Consider the following 19,051-nt stretch of genomic DNA (forward strand, 5'->3'; position numbering starts at 1 on the left):
ACTGAGCACAGTTCTTGAAGAGTGACCTCACTACAGCTGGACACTGAGGGACAATCACTTTTCTGCTATTCTGGCATTGCTATTTCTGATACAAGCCAGAATGCCATTGGCCTTCTTCGTGACCTGGGCCACAGTGCTCAATTATGTTCAGATGGCTGTCAACTAACTCTCCCAGATCTTCTTCCTATGTGTGGCTTTCAAGCTACTCTGCCCCAAGCCTGTAGTATTGCAAGGGGATGTTGAATTTCAATACAGTTGGCCTCACCCTGTCTGGATCCCTCTGTAGGGCCTCCCTACCATAAGGCAGAGCAACACTCCCTCCCAGCTTGGTATCATCTCTAAACTTACTGAGGGCACACTCAATCCCCTTGTCCAGATCATCATTAAAGATATTAAACAGAGTGAGCCCCAATACTGGCCCTTGGGGGGAATATCACTTGTGATTGCTCTCCAGCTGGATTTAACTCCATTCACTACCATTCTCTGCATCTGGCTGTCTTGCTAGTTTGTTTGTCGCGCAGTGAAGAGTACATGTCTAAACACTGGGCTGCTAACTTCATCAGGAGAATGCTGTGTGAGACAGTCAGGAACCTTACTGTAGACTATAGCCACAGACTCTCCCTCATCCACAAGGCAGGTCACTTGGTCAAAGAAGGAGATCAGGTTGGTCAAGCAGGACCTGAATTTCATGAACCCTTGCTGGCTACGTCAGATCCTCTTGTTGTGCTACACATCATCTGTCTGTGTATTTATTCACAGATGGTTATTACTGCCAAAGGTCACATCTTTCGTCTTTTTTATAGACATAAACTGCTGAAGTGATTCCAAGTCAAGTTTGTAAAATTCAGGGCATTAACACTGAAAACACGCTTAGGGGAAGAGGATTATCTTACCATTTGGTGAAAAGTGTACAGAGCTTTGGGAGTGTTTTGTCACTGCTGATGGACTGTAGTTTTAGCAAGACATAGACATTTTCTGTTGTAGTAAATCATCCCTTTACAGCAATGAGGGGCTTTTATAGTATTTCAGCATAGGAGTTGGTTCTAGGAATTGGCTCCTTCCACCAATTCTGTATAATGTAATGGGTGAAAAAAAACACTCTACTGTTGTGATAGCTTTTCGGTTTCTGTTCTTTGTATATCAGTGAGATGTTTAAATGTAAGTTGCTTAGGTGGAAGATACTGCTGTTCTTAGGTCAGTATCCAAACTGTATTGTACCTACCGTGCTACCCCGTGATTACTTCTTGGTGCCTTTCATATACTTATAGCTCTTGTTGTTTGGTCAACAGACTTCAGCATAGTTGCAGTTCCTTTGGTATGTGATGTGAATAATGCAATAGATGAATAATAACACTCCTATACTTAGTTTTCATTAACGTACAAGGTCCCTCTAATCCTTTTAAAGACATGCTGCAAGAGCATATTTGTACTCTTGTCTGAGCATATTACAGTAGTTTTGATTTCAGTGATCCTTTGTGGCAAGAAATAAATTGAGCAATACAGTGTTGGTGTACTGTGAAAGCTTCTGTTTGGTTGTTCCTTCTGACTGGCTTCTCCGACATTAAGGAAATGAGGCCTACAAATACCAGCTGTACTGCTACTTCCTTTAGCTCTGATTTCAGGGATCTAGCTCTTGAAAATGGTTTCTGAAAAGTGTGCATTTTGAAGTATTTCTAAGCATTTAAACACTTTTCTGTCTGTGAAATGGCTCTACCCTCTTATTTTTTTTCTTCAGAGCCAGTAGGCTTTTTAATTTTTTTGTAAAGTGTTACGCCTGCAATAGTACATTCGTGTAGGTTGAAAAGATGATCCATCACAGGGGTGACGTGATTTGCTTTGTAATACATTTTGACTTGCTGCATCCATTACATACATTGTGTTCAATGAAATAACCAAGTGTGTTGAACAGGGTTGTGCTGGGTGATCAATGCTTGGTATGCTGTATTTGGTAGGGAAAGCATTTCTATTCCATCCCCATCCTGTCAGCTGAAGTGATAGCAGTAGAGTTGACGTTGTCATCACTTCCTCAGAGTTAACAGTGAGAATAACACATGGTGTAAAAGCTGGCACATCTGAATCATCATTTAAGGCAGCCTGCAGAAAGAAGACTATGTTAATTAAACTTGATTGATACCTAGAAACAGTAGACAAAGCCCTAAGGCCTAGAACTTATTGGTTTTAGGCTTATGTTTTGACTTCTCATGCAAGCATCAGAAATACATGAAGCAATCTGTGTGTTGCCGGCTCTGCCTACTGGAAGACCTATGAAGAGAGTTTTCAGTCTGTGTTTTCTGAGATGAGCTTATTACAGTGATTCAGATTAACCAGTAGTGTGCTGTGTAACATCTAAGCATTGATATAACCTTTTACACAACCATGAAGAGGTATTTATATTTTGTGTTGCTTAGATTCTGGTGCTTTTGTCCTTTCTGGTTTTATTGCATGTGAAATACAGAGGCGAATCGCTGACTGTTGTAATCCTAAAGCCTGCAATTATATTGTAAATCTGGTTACTACAGAGCTGGTGCTGGTAAAGGGCTGTTAATGCTGCCCTAAACCAGCAGTGCACTATCATTATAATTACTTCACTTTGTGAATGAGTAAATAAGTTTATTCAGCTGCAAGAAATGGATTTAGAGAATCAGTAGGCTTTGAGATACCATCCACTGTATTATATAATATTAACGTATAGTAAAGCTGTTCGAGGATTGTGCCACAGGTATAAGTTTTTAAGCCCTTTTTTTTTTTTTTATGAATTACATTTTCACTTTATAGATTGTCTTTAGCATAAATTATTTCCTCATTTTAACAGCTTTAGTTTTAATTGCAGAATGCTTTTAGGTTATTTCTTCCCCTCCGTATTTCCTTCATGTAAGTGGGCAATAGATGAATAATTATGTGAGCTCAAAATATCCTGTATGAAAAATATTTTCTTATGTAAATGCACATATTACACATTAGTGAAATAATTGTTTTGGTGTTTGGAGCTTTATATTACTACACGGATTGAGAAATTTCAGAAGTGTAATGAACACATAAAGAAGAAATTTCAGCTTTCATAAATGTTCCAAGAAATTTATCTGCTTGAGAAATTCTTGATGCACATTGATAATGATAAAGTTTTTGAGAACAATTTGAATTATTTGATGATTGCTTAATATATTTTTTTTTCCTTTTCCAGCTGTCCATATTTATCAGAGAAGATTACACCTGCTATACCTGCAATTGGTGGGATACTTTTCTTTTTCGTGATGGGGACCCTGCTGCGTACTAGTTTCAGTGATCCTGGTGTCCTCCCACGTGCAACACCAGATGAAGCAGCAGATCTAGAGAGACAAATAGGTAACACTGAAGGTCTGTTTTCTCCTCGCTTTCCTCCCGAGGGTTTATGTGCTATGTGAAGGCGATGTGCTGCTCTGTTCCTGGGAGAAGTTACTCCTATCTTTCCACAGTAGTTGTTCTGGAGTTGCTGTGTCCAATGGCACTGCCGTGATTCCTGTGGAAAGGCAGTTGATCTATTCTTCAAAAAGACAGTAAACAAAATGCTGGTCCTGGAGAGTGATAGTTGTTACTGTGAATACTTTTTAGCAGGCATTGTAGAACTCTCACTATAGTGTGCAAGAAAATTTTTGAAGTGTTTTTGACAAGAAAGCTGATGTTGCAAAGGTTATAACATTGTACATCCTTTAAAGTAATGTATTCTCGCAGTTTGAAGAAATTTAATTAGATTATTAATTATATTGTGAAAGGATCAGATAAGCCTATATTAATATACAGTGTTGCAATTTGATACAGTCTGGGGAAGTCTGTACTTCATAGTACTACATACTAATCGTATGTATTTTTTTATCTGTTTAGAGCTGACACAAGTAAAGGAGCGTGAGCTAGGTTTTAATCACTTGTCAAGTGATTAAAGTGTCAAGTTCTAATTGTGGAATTTCTAAAGCTACAGATGAACTAAATAGTATACGCTATCTAGATAAGAAAATGTGCAATAAATTTGTAGAGCTACTTCATAAACGGTATTTGCTTATTTTTGTACTAAGTAAGTAAAGCTTAGTAACAGTTACTGTATCTACTTCAAAATGATAGCCAGGGAAATCATTTGTTCTGAAGTTGTTTCAGAGAGACACTCACTCATACAATTGAAAAGATGTGTAACAGGCCTGTGCAAGCGCAGGCTGTGTACCTGTATGGTCCTTAATGTTTGTACGCTACAGTGTTTAGTGCTGTCTGAGGACTTTATACCATGACAAATAATGCTGTAAAATGCTGTAAAAGCAAAAGCTAAAGCTTTTGTTGCCAACACTCCTACATCTGTAATATATGAATTTGAGGGGTTTACTTCAGGAAAGTTTTTGTCTGGCTCTTTAGGATAATATTTTACACAATGCATTAGTGAAACTGACTGAAGGGCAAAGTAATTGGTTTGGTTATGCTATATTATGGAGTAGGGTTGATTTGGTGTATATATAGAGCAGAAGTTCTGGTTTAATTTCCTCAGAAAGCAGATGTGACTGGTATGAATATGGCACTGAACCATGCCAGTGAGTTGAAATGATAAGAGAATTCTAGTCGAAACAGCAAAATATCACATCAATATTGCATTTGTTTTCTTAAACTTGAATGCAGATGTGATGTAGACTTCCTGAAGCTATGCCTTCTACTTAGGAAATCTGTTGGACAAAAGAATGTTCTTAAGGTAAAACAAAAAAGCTGATGACTTGAAATCGTTAATTGAGACCTTTTTGAATCTTGAACTCAGAGGAAGGGTAACAGATTTGTTTTTAATAGCTTCCATAATTTAGTCGTTGTTTGAATGTCATGGGTTCATTGTTTAAAAAATATATCCTGAAGGCTCAGTTTCAGAAAATTGCTCTTGGAGGAACAAGAGTGATGATTGAGTGCCTTCTGGAAAGGCATGTGTTGTCTTTGTTATGGATTATTTTAAGAAGTAGGGTTTCAAAATAGTGATGAGTTTATTGGTTGTCACTACAGCAAGATCATTTTATTTCACCAGGTTTGGAGTGTTCCGAGCACAGCTGTTATAGTATGCTAAGTCATAGAGTATAAAGGTGTCTGCATAAACAGCATTTAGAATGCTTCAGTGAAGCGAAGTTAATGCATTTGCTACATTCTACGTACAGCAGCTATTTTTACTTGTTCCATGTGTCCTTTGCGTAGATTTGAGATTTTTGAAACTGTGTAATCACGTTGCAGCTCAGTTTGTTGAACTTCAAGAAGGATGTTTTGTTACTGTGCATTTGTGAAGTCTGATGCATGTAGTTCACTGATTTTTATGGATCTGGAATAGTTTTCAGTGCCAACAGAGCATTCATTGGCAGTCACATTTCTGTAAGAAAACCTGTATTGTTTTTTTTCTACACTTGGACTAATTGTGCATAGTCTGTAGCCATCTGATGTGACCACAAGGGATGAAGGTCAGTCATGACTTAGCTTTGGGCAAGGTCCATACTGTACATAGGACACACAGAAGTACACTGTTAGATTCTAGATGACCCTGGTAGCTGAATACCAATAGATGAATTGAGATATAGCACTTGGCATTATTTTTAAAAAATCTTTGGTCAGCCTGGTCTTTACGTTTATAAAGAAATAAAATCAGAAATAGAAGGAGCATTGTGAAACTGTATTGTCACTGTAGTGGAACGTGTTTGTACTGAGAAACTGGAGTTGTGTTCAGATACAATGATTACAGTCCTCTTTTGTGTAATAGAAGAATTCCTAATTTTCACAGAATCCAGATATGTGGACAGTGGATGATAAAGTTCAAATTCAGTTGGGGAAAGTTAAAAAAAATCTGAGGAAGACTGACTTCAGAGCTTATTTTTTCAGCTTTTAAGCACTGCTATCACTGTAGAATCAAATAATGACTACATAATGTGCTGCACAGAAGTATGTGCAAGTTGCTATAACGGATAATGGCATTACATTCAGAGATGGGAAGGAAAGAATTGAGAATGATGAGGAAAAAAAAAAAAATCTCAGAACTATTTGTGATCACATGAAGGAAAATGATAATTTCCTTCTCCATTCTCCTTTCCCCCACTAGGTTTTTCTCAATAAAGTTTATTCTATGTAGGAATTTTTGGAAAGAGGATGGAATTCAGACAGATACGTTTCTTCTTCTTTGTATAATGAAACTATGGCAATTTTTTAGATGTAGAGTTTTGTTTTTTAAAAAAGACATTTTAAAATTGCATTTCCTGTGTAACTTCTATAATTTCTGTGGCCATTGTATAGTTTTTTGTTTTATTAATGGAGTTTTAGTAATGCAATATTTGGAGAGCAGAGGACATTCTTCAGAAAAAAATTGATTGGCAGGTAAATATTATTATTAGATACCTGAAATTATAATGTCTTTCTAATTGAATAACCTTCTTTAAGAAGGACGGGTTTCCCCTGAAGAACCTCTTTAAGTCTACCAGAACAGCTTCTCCTGATTGTTTCACAGTGGCAATTCCAGAAGTCCTGTTTTTTCTCTCATTGCAATGAAATGCAAATAGCCTTTGTTTGCCAGTCATCATTCTGGTCTCTGCTTTCCTGATGATGAGTAATAGCATCTGAGCTGTTTCCAAAGAATCAGAGTAGATGTTCATCATACCTGATATATCTATCATAAAGGAAACAGTGCTGCTTTCTAAATTAAAAAAATAAATAAAAAATGGTAATTTCAAAATTAAAAAAACAGAAGTTGTATATTACAGTTAAATTCAACCTTTATCAAATTTGACATACAAAGGTAATTTTAAAATGAAATCGTAGTGAATTTTAAGTGATGGTTTAGAAAAGAATTTAGTCTTCATCTGTTTCTCCTGACTTAAACAAATGCATTGGTTTTACATGTATAAGTTGGCCTTTTACTTTTTCAGAAAGGCATCTTTGGGTGGTTCACTGCAGTGCCTCATCAGAAAAGATTCTCAGTAGGTCTCACCCTCCACTCTGGGAGGATGCTGAGTAGAAGCCTGCACTTGCAAAGCATGTTTTAAAACAGTACTAGGAGAAGGGAAGTTGACCAACTGTTGACCAACAGTTCTTTCATTTGTTGTATTAACAAATCTAGAATAATTTGCAAGAGTCTGTGTTTATACAGCAAAATGGAAAATTACTACTGTATTGACTCTAAGGTAGAACGTTTTTAAAAAGAAGGAGCAACCTTGTATTTTCGTTAACGCTATTATTTCCCAAACTAATAAAGCAAAGGCAATAAAGCTTCAGAGAGAAAATGCAATTTTATTAATTTTTCTTTCCATAATCCCTGATTAAGTGAATGATGAAGTGTTGAGGGGTAGAATATCTGAAGGCTCTCCACAAATGTCTACATTTCTTTAAATATATTTCTTGGCTAAAAATAGGACCTCAGGGTTGGTTAGAAGCCATCTGCAATCAGGTCATGGCACTTCTTACTGCTGGTCTTCAGTTTTGTTTTGTTTCTTCTTTGATGAAAAGTACTGAAAGTAATTTAGTCCTACTATAATGTGAGATCCTTGTAAGGAGCTGTATGTGATGAAAAATGCATTAGATGAGGGAAACCATCTTAATTCTGATTAAAGAAAGAATAACCATATCATTGCTTCCCCTGCTGAAAAACAAGTGTGCTGTATAAAAGCAAGCGGTCCTCAGTTTAGAAGAGAAAGTCAGGTCTGGTCCTTTGAAGTTGGACCATCTACACTGATGGCTGACAGTTTAACTATAGAAAAATATTACCTATAATTTCTTAAGCTGTTTCAGAAGTAATAAAATCTTCCTGAAGAATGGGAAACTTTTACACTTGCATTTGAGAGGAATAGAGAGGAGGGTAAAAAGGGCTGGAAAGAATAGAAATATTTAGGTGCTGTCCTATGTTACCTGCCATCTCCGTAGGACTTTTTCATTTGTCTTTCTTCGAATTTCTTGAGACCATTAAGGAAACTGAAATTAAAATTCATTAATGAAGGTGCTGCTGGAATTTACTAGCTGATTATCTGTTGGAAATAATAATGATGGTGCAGTTGAGAGGGGGGAAATTTCAGAACAAAAACTCCTATAATCTGTTCTTTTTATGTAAAGCAACTTAGCTTTTTAATGGAAATGCACCTTTTCAGTAATTGCATATAAAGATAATGGTGGTGGTCTGCAAAAAGAGATTGCAAACCAGTTGTTGAAGTGTAGCTATTAGGATTTAGCTATCTTGCTGTGACGGGTATTTTTCAGGACTATATACAGCCACTTTGTGAAATGCATGGCATTTTGTAGACCATGTTTTAAATATGCTTTTGTTAAGGGATTTCCCCGATTTAATCACAGCAAACGAATACTTTGGGGTTTATAACCAGTATCCATATATGCAGTTCTTATTTGTATCTATGATTTTTGAATGGGCTTTGGTGTAATAGTCACTTAAGAGATTTTATGATGTGCAGTATAATTATTTATTCTGTAGTGTGGCAGAAATACAAATAGGCTAAGAATATTATCTGGATATGTTATGGTCCCTATTTAAAGGATGAAGTATTTTGATTGCTTTCTAGTTGGCATGAAAAATGGCTTAGATGCGTTATTTTCATAATCCTGTTTGTATAAGCTTCGGAAAGCTTATAAAGATGCAAAAAGAATCCATAAGGAGAAGATAAATTTTCCATGAATAATAAAAACCTAGACAGAAAAGGCAGACGGCAGCGCTCTAACAGTTTGCTTCTTGTTATGGGGGCCTTGACACAGAAACAAGTCACCAAGTCACAACTTCTTGGGTTGTTCCAAGAAGTTCTTTTGCTTGTTGGTATTTCTCTGTTTCAGTTGTGGGAAGGTGGTGGTCATGTCCAGGGTTTTCTATTCAGATGCTGTACAAACAGGACTTTAGGTTTTCTGACCCACAGACAAATAAAACAGCCACTGGCTTCTGCTCCAGACATTCTTCAAACTCAGAAGATTCCTGGAGTTCTCCATTGCTTCAGGATTTGATTTAAATTTGGATCCTTACTATATAGTGCTTACTTCTAGCTATCAATAGCTTTCGATTCCTTTGGGCTTCATTCACATATTTTTTACTGGTTTCTATTTATGTAGTTCCCTCAGGCATAGGACTGGAATTGTTTCCCAGATGATTATTAAGGTTTAATTCATTACCTTCCTTTATTCTCAAGGGCAGTGAGGGAAAGCATTCTCAGCATTTGAAAGGCTGAGAGAGTTGGGGCTGTTCAGCCTGGAGAAGAGAAAGCTCTAGATGGTCTGATAGCGGCCTTTCAATATATAAAGGGGAACTACAGAAAGGAAGGGGACAGACTCTTTACCAAGATCTATGGTGATAGATCAGGAGAAATAGCTTCAAGCTTAAAGAGGGTAGATTCAGGTTAGATGTAAAGAAAACTTTTACAGTGAGGGTGATGAGGCACTGGAACAGGTTGCCCAGAGAGGTGGTGGATGCCCCGTCTCTAGAGACTCTCAAGGCATGACTGGATAAAACCCTGGACAACCTGATGTAGCTGTGATGTCCCTGTTCATTGCAGGGGAGCTGGACTGGATGACCTTTAAAGGTCACTTCCAACTCTGAGGATTCTGTTTCCTCTAGTCTAGATGGCATCTACCCATCCTAAACTGTTTCCTGTGTTGCTGACAACTTTAATAGTTTCAGAAATTCACTATAAAAATGTTGATTTATTTTATTCAATGAAAAGGCTTCTATGTGAACTTAATGTGAAGGCAAAACTACTGTAAAGCATATTAGCTGCCTACAGTAACAACAGTACATTTAAAGTTTAAAAAGCGTTAGCACAATTTTAAGAAGCACTCTAACTTACTTGGGCACAACATCCAACGTTGAGATGGGCTGTTGTTTCTAAGGGAGCATGAAAACCAGGAGCAGCCTTACATGATCAGATCAGTAGTCCATCTATCCTGACGTCTAATCCTTGGTAGTGACCAGCAGTGGATGTGCACAGAAGGAATACAAATGCCCTGCTGTACCCTTATTGCTTCCCATAACCTACAGCTTAGGGACTTCCAAGTTAAAGGCTATGCATAATTTTTATAAAGGTTTTTTAATGTCTTATTTTTACTGAAGCTGATGAAACTTTGAACACTGCTGTATGTTTTGAGTTTGCAAGTTAGACAGAAAGAACTGCTGCTCCTTTTTAAGTGCTGCCTAATTATTTAATTTGACAAAAAGTGATTCCTTTCCTGACGTTGAACAGTTGTTCCCATGCCTTTTCTATCTTTTAAAGTTACACTTTCTATCAGTCATCTCTTCTTAAGCCTGGTAATGCCTTATCTGTGTATCCTTCTCTGGAATTGAACATTTCCATATGTTTGATCTTCTTTTCCAATTCTAATCTGTTCAATTTCTCCTATTTCTTTTTAAAAGGTAGACAGCAGGATTTTGTAAGTTTTCATATAAAAAAAAGCATAGTGCATTAGAATAGCATAAGCACATCACGTTTCCTTTCCTTGCTTTTAACTACATTTGAGTATTGAAATTCTTTCCCGTTATAATGTCGACAGTAGTTCTGACTTTTTGAAAGACTGTTTTGCAGGCTATTTATAGTAAAAATAACCAGGCTTATTTAGTCCTGTATCAGTGACGTTGCATTGTCAACACTGAATTTCTGTAGTCTTTGTCACTTGGAATTTTGAAACTTTTTTGCAGTTAGGATTTTCGTCTCTTGTAGCTCACTTAGCATAGGGTACTCTTCAAAAACTGGAAGACGTTTGTAGGACAATATACTTGTAAATCTGAAGGTGGAAAAGAACAACCAAACTCAGCAGAATTTTTACAGATGAGAAATCACTTATGCATTTGATTCAAGTGAGACTTAACAATTCTTCTACAATAATTATCTTTGTGTTGAATGGGTGAGGTAAATAATAAAAAAACAGGGCCTTCCAGACTTAAAAGGCCCTTCTATAACATGCAAATGCTTTGGATTTTTCTTCAGACTAACTGTCTTTAACCTATGTGTTTTCTCACAGTTTATCCTCTACAAGTAATTCACAGTTTCTGCTCACTTTGTTTCTTGCCCCTTCAAAAAGCCCAGGCTCAATATGTTAGCTATATCAGCGTAACATCTCTGAGAGTTGTTTGTTTTGGCTGTTTGTTGATGCTTTGTTAGTGTTTGTTGATGCTTGAGACTACATTACAACTTTTTCACAGCTCTTCTCTTGTTTGTTTTGAAATATACAGTCTGATTTCCTTAGAGTCTATGAAGTTAAATCTCTGTGGCCAGTGCAACATAGGTGTTTCATGGAATTGCTCAATGGTATTAAGAAATACCGCTCACAGATGCAACTTGGGTATGCTTGTCTTTCTCTCCAAAGGTGGGATTATGAGATTGATTATCATACCTGGTATTGCATGCTTTAAACAATATTCTTAAAATCTAGTAGAACTATGTTTTTGTGTGCCAGCTAAGTCTTTCAGTAAGCTCTTGTTCGTTATGCTTCTTCCTTTCAACAAATTACTGACAATTACATCTGTTTCTGGAAGTGAGGTTACATTTCACACAAAACACTAGACTTAAGGATGGTGATGCAGTTCTACTCTTAAGAAAATAGTGTGCAACATTTTCCAAAATCAAGGCAGTAACACTTTTCTCTAAAGCATGAGCAATACTTGGTCAGTATTTCTTGTCAGCTTTCAGATAAAGAGTTATGTGTGGAATGCAGTTAGCTGCTACTGGTTGTCCAAGCCAGGTTCCCAGTATTGTTTGTCCCTGAAATTACTGTTTGGAAACAGAGAAATGTTACTTAAGTTCTTATCACTTAAAAAAATAATAATAATAAATTGAAAAAAAACTTTTCTTCTTGTATCCCCCTATTGTTAAGTATATAGCTTAACTTTATGTATTTAAACACTGAGAATGCTTTTCTTAGAGGAAGCTTATATTCTTACAGGGTTTTTGTTATTGTTCTTTAGATGTTATAGGTCATATATGAAGATTTTTCATTGCATTATCTGTTTCTCTCAGCAGGAAACGTAAGAAGTACTCATAGTTATTAATTTTGCTAATCATATTGTTTGAAGGTGGAAATTGCATCACAATGGCAAACCTTGCAAGATATGGTCTTGATAAGTTTGTGTAATGATGATATGGAGAGATCTTCTAGAGGGGGTTTGTTCCTAGTATTGTAGGAAGGTTGACCAAAAAGGCAAATGCTTGAGTGGAAGGATCCTGGTGATATGTATGCAAAATTCCAGGCTTTGTCTCATCTAAACATCACCCCCAATTAATAATGAATGGAATAATTTGAGCAAAGTGGAATATTTTATTGTATTAGAAAGAGACTGTGCTGTTTCTCCATTAAATATGTGAAGCAAGTTTTCTTGAAGCAAGTCAGATACCTTGGTCCTACAAGGATATGGATTGTATCTTTGGTGGCTTTTGTTTAGTTTTTTTCTAAAATAAAAATGCTGGAGCCCTGTCTAGTGCATGAACACTTAATGCTGCAATAGAGAAGTTGTAGAATCTGTCACAGCAGAGTACCGGAAAAAGATTGGTGGCAACTCCATTACTGGGAGAATTCTATGCTTATTTTATAAAATAGCTTGCCTTACTCTATTATTAATGGATTGGAAAAGAAAAATGTAGAAAAGCAATGTCAAACAGATTTATTTGGGGAGGGTAGTTCTGTAAAGGTTAATCTTATTATGCCTTAAAGAAACTGCATATATTTAAAGATTGGCATATTTAAAGTATGAGCAGTCCAATTGAAGCTAACTACAGTCCAAAAATTAGTGAGACCAGGACAAAGCCAGTACAAGGCATGTTTAGCACATTCAAGATTAAGTAATTTTGATTAAATCCAGCACTTTTGGTTTTACTCTCTTGACAGCTCCCAGAAAAAAAAAAAAAAAAAGCTAATAAACAGAATGACTAAGATCAGATTTAATTATTCAATTAAAGATTGTGGATGAAATTCTGACTCTGTTGCAAATCAGCAAGACAGTTTTCATTTTATTTAGTTTGCATCAGCTTTTGCCCATGGATTTTGAGATACATTTTCTTCAGTTAGAGCGCTGGGATTGTCTGTGCCTGTGAACTTGAACTTCACTGCACTGGTTTGGAAGGAAATCTTCTTAGAAAAAACAGTCTTGTAAATGGAACAGGATGGCCAGTAGTCCCCCTTTTGCACCAGAGGCAAGGAAAGTTGCCTTTGAGATTCTGCTAAAGCATGTTAAAATAAGACGACAAAACAGGGCACTTCGTGAACTTAGGAAATAATGTTTTTTGTGTTTGTTTTTTTCTTTCAATTGCTGTGCATTTTCTATGAATAAATATTTCATTAAGGAAAAAACATCTTTTTCTAAATGATTTTGATTGTGATTTGAAAGTCATTTTCTTTCGATGGTTGTACACATTGAATACCTAGGACTTTCTATGAGGAGAAGCTTTTAAATGTTAGTGTTATTAAATTCAGTGCACTGGCATTTCTAAGCTGTGTTGAAAGCTACAATTACATAACTATAAATATGAAATGGAAATCACTGGTTTATTAATGAACTAGTAGTCATAAATATGTTTGAATGAAGAGTTAATTGGGGCCAATGACCTACATTTGTGTTCAGAACTTAATAGTCTTTCTTTACTCTTAGGTCAAAAATGGATATAACGCTGTGTTTTGTAAGGTCTATGAACTTATATAAAGACTAAGAGTATTACAGGCCTGCTGGTGATTATGTCTGAAAGTATATACTGAAAGTATAATCTGTTGAAGCATATTTGCCTTTTTCAACGATAGCAACTAAAATCAGCAATAGAGGATTTTAATAACCACAATTTTGTACTGTTCTCTCCCCTAAATTTTCTTTCCTAATAGTACTGTATTGCATTATGTGGATCGGTGCTAGTAAGATGTTATTTCACTGTTTTCCTGTACTTACTAATTGTAATATAAAGGGAGAAAAACCACTGTGTGTATGAGAATTGGCCCCAGAATTGTAAGAAACTCTTTCCTGTTTGGATCTAGGAATTGGCCATATCTCTGTTAACTGTTGGACGGCGTAAGCACAGTTGTGCTCCGCCCTCAGAAAAGCGTATTTTCAGCTTAGTTCTGAAAAATAAAGCATGTAAAAATAGAGAAATTAAGTCGTTCCTTTTGACCTCATCAACTCTTGTACCTGCTAGAATGCTTCAAAATCCATCGTTTAAGTAGTAAGTTTCTTTTAAGTAGCATAAACATAAAAATAGTTATGAAACTTAAGATAATGTCTATATCACATCTTCAGCAACTTTTATTGTGTAGTTATGCTTCAGCATGTAAATACATATACTAGTAACTTATGTGCAGTACTTGTTTAGTCGTAAATACGGTGGTAAGTACTACTGGCCTTGAGGTCAAAATCAGTATTATTGATTGGTATGGGAGCTACACAGTAACCTCTGCTTCCATGGTCATAGGACTTGGCTGAGCATTCCAGGAACAGTGCAGGGTCTGGTTGCAATTCAATACAACCAAGCATCTGACAGAGTCTAACAGTCTGCTTCTGAGCAACTGTTTCTTTAGTGCTCACCACTTCTTTCCCATATGGGATGCTTAAGGGCCTCATATTCTGATTCCCTTATTTGCATCTATTGCACCCCTTCTTCCACTTCCTTTCCCAGGAGACTCAGAGGCCAACTTGTTTCAGTGCTCAAGTTTGCAGTGGTGTTCCATAGATACTGAGGCATGCTTATGGAGTGAGTGAGGAGGTTGCACATGAGAACTTCCTAAACTAGATTGGTTAATTCTGTTATTGCACCTTTACTATCAGGTCTTCAATGACACTAATTTGAATGCCTTTCTAAGTAGGAAGCATTCTGGTTCCCACCTCCCCCCAGACTCACAATGTGTAGATTGTAGACTGTGCAGATATCCCTGCAGACTTCACAAAAATGGCACTTGTAGTCATATTTGTAATAATTTTACCTCAAACAAAACTCGTGGATCTTGTAGTTATCCAGCCATGCTTGCCTAGCAGTAGAGTGATAGGAATAACTTAAACATAGTTGTGAAGGTGACCCTGACTTCAAAATGCAGTTGCATTCATGTATGGGGGGGGAAAAAATTGATTTCATTTCCCTATTGATTTTCCTGTTCTGTGTCTCTGACATTAATAAAAAAAATATATTCTTTGTCACTTCTGTGGTCTGATTTGATTGTGATTTCAGAAGAACAGGTAAACTGACAAAAAGGTACTGCTTGTACGTGTTCACCTTTTTGAGTATAGCTCAGTCTGGGAGAATTTGAAGGATGAAATTGAACTTCAGTGATGTAGTGTAATCAGTCCTTTAGCAGCTGATGGTTGCTGATGTCCATAGATCAAACAAACAAGAAGTCCAAACCCCACTGCTTTTTCCAAATGCAATTGCTGGAAACGATTTTATGCAAAATACAAACTTCAAGATTTGTAAAAGTAACACTGACTGTTAGACTTAAAACTTCAAAAAAGCAAGATCCATTATATCATAGTCTTTAAGAGGTCTCATCATAACTGATTTTACTTGTACTATATGCCAAGCTCTAATGATAGTGCTGCTGAAGTAAACATGTAGATTCTATACTAGATTGAGCCTACACCCTCTGTTATTTCCGTTTTCCAGACTAAAATGTTAGCTTCTTTTATTTTAAGTGATTTCCTGTTTAAAAGGTAGCTTTTCTTAGTTTCTCTTGACAAGTGCTGTAGAAGTTCTACAAACTTCTTGTTATTATGGTGTTCAAAAAGAAAATAAAAAATTAAGGAATTTCCTAAGACAGCTTGTCCAGATGGAGGCTTTTGAAATTGTCATCTGAAATGTTTTCTCTTCCTTTTTTAAATGAGTTGATGGTCAGTCTGCTTTCATGTTCAGAGATGAACATCTTCCTTAGATCAAACTTCTCTTTCAAGGTCGAACTGAATAAACTCTGTTGGAAACATTTGTTTATGTTTTCATCATACCATGCAACTAGCCGTCGTTGTTTGTAATGTTTTTTCCACAAACTGCTCAGGGGTATGAGATTGTAAGATTTGGGGGATTAAGGTAGATGTCTGAAACTTTATTTTGGGCATTGTTTTGTCGTGGGTTTTTTTTTTTTTTTAATTGAAATTAGTTGGTTGTGGATGTTATTTGTAATTATATTTCTTGCTATCTCTAAGAGCACTTATTCTAGGAGAATGAGAAGGGTAGAAGCCAGTTCAAGTATATTAATATGAAGTCAATACAAACTTGTACCTATAGGTTGCCATCAAGAATGGCTGAGTTCACGCAGCATAGCTCATGTGCAGAACATAATGTATTGTGTTTCCCTGTTTAGATATTGCAAATGGCTCCAGTTCAGGAGGATATCGCCCCCCTCCCAGAACAAAAGAAGTGATCATCAATGGACAGACAGTGAAACTAAAATACTGTTTTACTTGCAAGATTTTCCGCCCACCTCGTGCCTCACATTGCAGCCTTTGTGATAACTGCGTAGGTGAGTAAAAAATAAATATATATATATATATATGGTATATGTTCAGCTTGGTAACTTGTATGTTATGAATGCTTCAGAAATCAGAGAGAAAAGATATGATCAGAGTTAGTGACAGGGTTACTCATGAGAACACTTGCTGTGTTCATTCTTTTTCCTACAAACTCTGTTAAACGTTAAGAATTTTAGAAGGCAGAAGATGAGTAGATTTGACCTAATGCATAAGTTGTTGCTAAGATAGAAAAGAGAGACCTCTCTTATGCGTGTTCCTTTCCTATCCTTATGCGTGTTCCTTTCCTATCTTGCTCTGCTAAACAAAGAAGCACCCAAACCAAGTGAGACCACGTGGTATCTGCGATGAAATTTCCAGATCTTTAAAGGAGTCTCAGCATTGTTTTCTTTCCCAAACTAAACTGCAGCCAAGGAGCTGCTTCTCTTGTTAATTTCGGACCAGCTTTGAAAGGCATAGTTATAACAGCTAGGGTCACACAGGGGAATGCACACTGTAGGTAACTCCTGCCTTTGAACAGTTTTAAAGCTAGAAACTTCTGAAGACAGAATCAGTAAGAAATTACTGAAAAATATTATTTGGAGAGGAAGTAGATGATGTCAGGGCCTATGGTTATTTTGTGATGATAGGGTTGGTTTTTTTTTCCCTCTGAGCATCTTTCTTTTTTGTGACTGTTCTGTTTGGAGGGCAGGCAAGGTGATTAAGATGCGCTTGGATTTTAAAACAAACTAAAAAACTCACCAATCAGATCCGAGTAGTTTTATAGTTAATTAAATCCCATTTAGAGTTCAGTGCAGCTGATTAGCACACTGTTGAGCCTGGATCTTATGCATTCAAGAAAATAATGTAGCAAGATGTCTCCAGCTGAGAAATGTAATTGCAGCATTCAGCACTGATATTTTTAGATATAAAGCAGTCACTGGAAGTATGGTAATTTCATATGTAGATGATACTCGTATAATGAGCACGCTTACACGACAGTGAGAAGTGTAGCCTTTTGGCCCTGTGCCATTAGTTGGTAGCTGTAGATGGTTCCATGGGTAAATAAGTGTTCCTGACGTATTAGGGTTGCGTAAATCTTGTTAAAGCTGTTGAATATGGCAAGGATGCTGCAGTTGACTCATCTTCACGAAAGTATCTTATCAAATGTATAACTTGGATGTTACACTGTGATGCTATTGTCACAAATCCGGCAACGTGAAAATGCAGTTGCTGATCATTACATAAAAAAAAGTAAATATTGAAAAGGTAAATAAAAGGTGAGGGTTGTTATCCTCATCAAGAGAATGCATAAATAAGAGCAACCCTTACAGATACATCTTGAAACCTATTTAAAAATACTGTTTTGGCTTTTTAAAGTAAACTGCAACGAAGAATTTATTTACAGTTTGTATGTACTCTGATTGTGTCCTTTTAACACTAAATTTGTGAAGGCTACAGTGAGAAGAATTAGTGATGGGAGAGGGAACTTAAAAACAATCTCTGTCTTCCGATTATGTCTGTATTGAAGCAACAGTTGTTAATTTGTCTGAATATATATTAGAAAAGGAACAGAGTACAAGCAGTAATTGTATCCTATTTCTTTTTTAGGTGAGAGGATTGTGATTTGTTATATACAATTGTGATTTAAAGTTACTTGTTTTCAAATAATTCATTTGTTGGAATGAATTTGCTGCAGTTTTCCCCATCAGCCTTTATAATGGGAATTGTGATGGCTGCTCCAAAAGTAATGCTTCCTAGTTATTCTGTTGACCATGATGTCAGGGGCAGATGTTGGTGCAAGAGCGTACAGTTAATCAGAATATTATGCACTTAACTCCTACAAGTTAGTGTTGTCTATATGGTGATGCTTTTGGTTAGTCAATAAATCGTACAATAGCTTTGAGTGTTCTTGTGTCACTATTCTGTAGCTCCTTACTGTAACTAAAGCAATGCAAAAATATTCATGTTTCACACACACATGGATGTTTAAACAACTCATGATTGTGACCTACTTTACCAATAAGGTTAATGTATTGTTTTTCACCTTGTGCTTTTCCTGCATACCTATAAACTAAGTACAGAGACTTTGGGATAAAAGAATGGAGTTTTTCTTCAAATCAGCACTCACTATAGAGAAGAAACCACTTAGTAGTTTTGCCTAAAGGTGTTATGATACTGGGCTAGCGAATGCAGTGTGATAGAGAAGCTCTTTCATTTGGTATTTTCTGTTGGGTCTTTTCATCTTGTAAGGAATCTTCAATGGTATTTTTAATATTTGAGTACTTGTAAAACTTACTCCTGCTTTCCCCTTACATTTAGTTAATACTAAGTATATATGTTAATTTTTGATCTTGTTTCTGATTTTCATTTCATGACTTTTCCATAGATGGCTATGTAGCTTACTTAAACAAAAGCATGAATTTCCAAAGCTACCTAATTAGTGTTCTATATATAGTATCAATTTCAAACTCCTTTAGCTCTACAGTGTTTTCATAATAGTATCCAGAAGAATCTGGATTTTCATACAAATGCAGTTTTTTGCATCTTTGTGGAATGCTTTCAGAAATTTTGTGAAATGTTTTCCCACAGACGAACATATTGAGTGTATTTCTGTCTTGTTTTCTTTAACTGTCTTTGTGA

General features: G+C 36.3%; 1 protein-coding gene across 4 annotated transcripts in view; it reads left to right on the forward strand.

The window, feature by feature from the left end:
- ZDHHC14 (zDHHC palmitoyltransferase 14) overlaps positions 1-19,051 on the forward strand; it is a 112,968-nt gene that overhangs the window by 56,881 nt on the left and 37,036 nt on the right. For 2 of the 4 annotated variants that reach the window (XM_085217112.1, XM_085217114.1), the window contains exons 2-3: positions 3,182-3,342; positions 16,264-16,422. In XM_085217112.1, coding sequence (XP_085073238.1) covers positions 3,182-3,342; positions 16,264-16,422 — 320 coding nt within the window. Of the gene's footprint in view, positions 1-3,181; positions 3,355-16,263; positions 16,423-19,051 lie in introns of all 4 variants that reach the window. The other 2 variants (XM_085217111.1, XM_085217113.1) reach the window with 1 other exon arrangement.

Source organism: Meleagris gallopavo, chromosome 2 (genome assembly GCF_905368555.1).
Source record: "Meleagris gallopavo chromosome 2, MGAL_WU_HG_1.1, whole genome shotgun sequence".
NCBI classification, from domain to species: domain Eukaryota; kingdom Metazoa; phylum Chordata; class Aves; order Galliformes; family Phasianidae; genus Meleagris; species Meleagris gallopavo.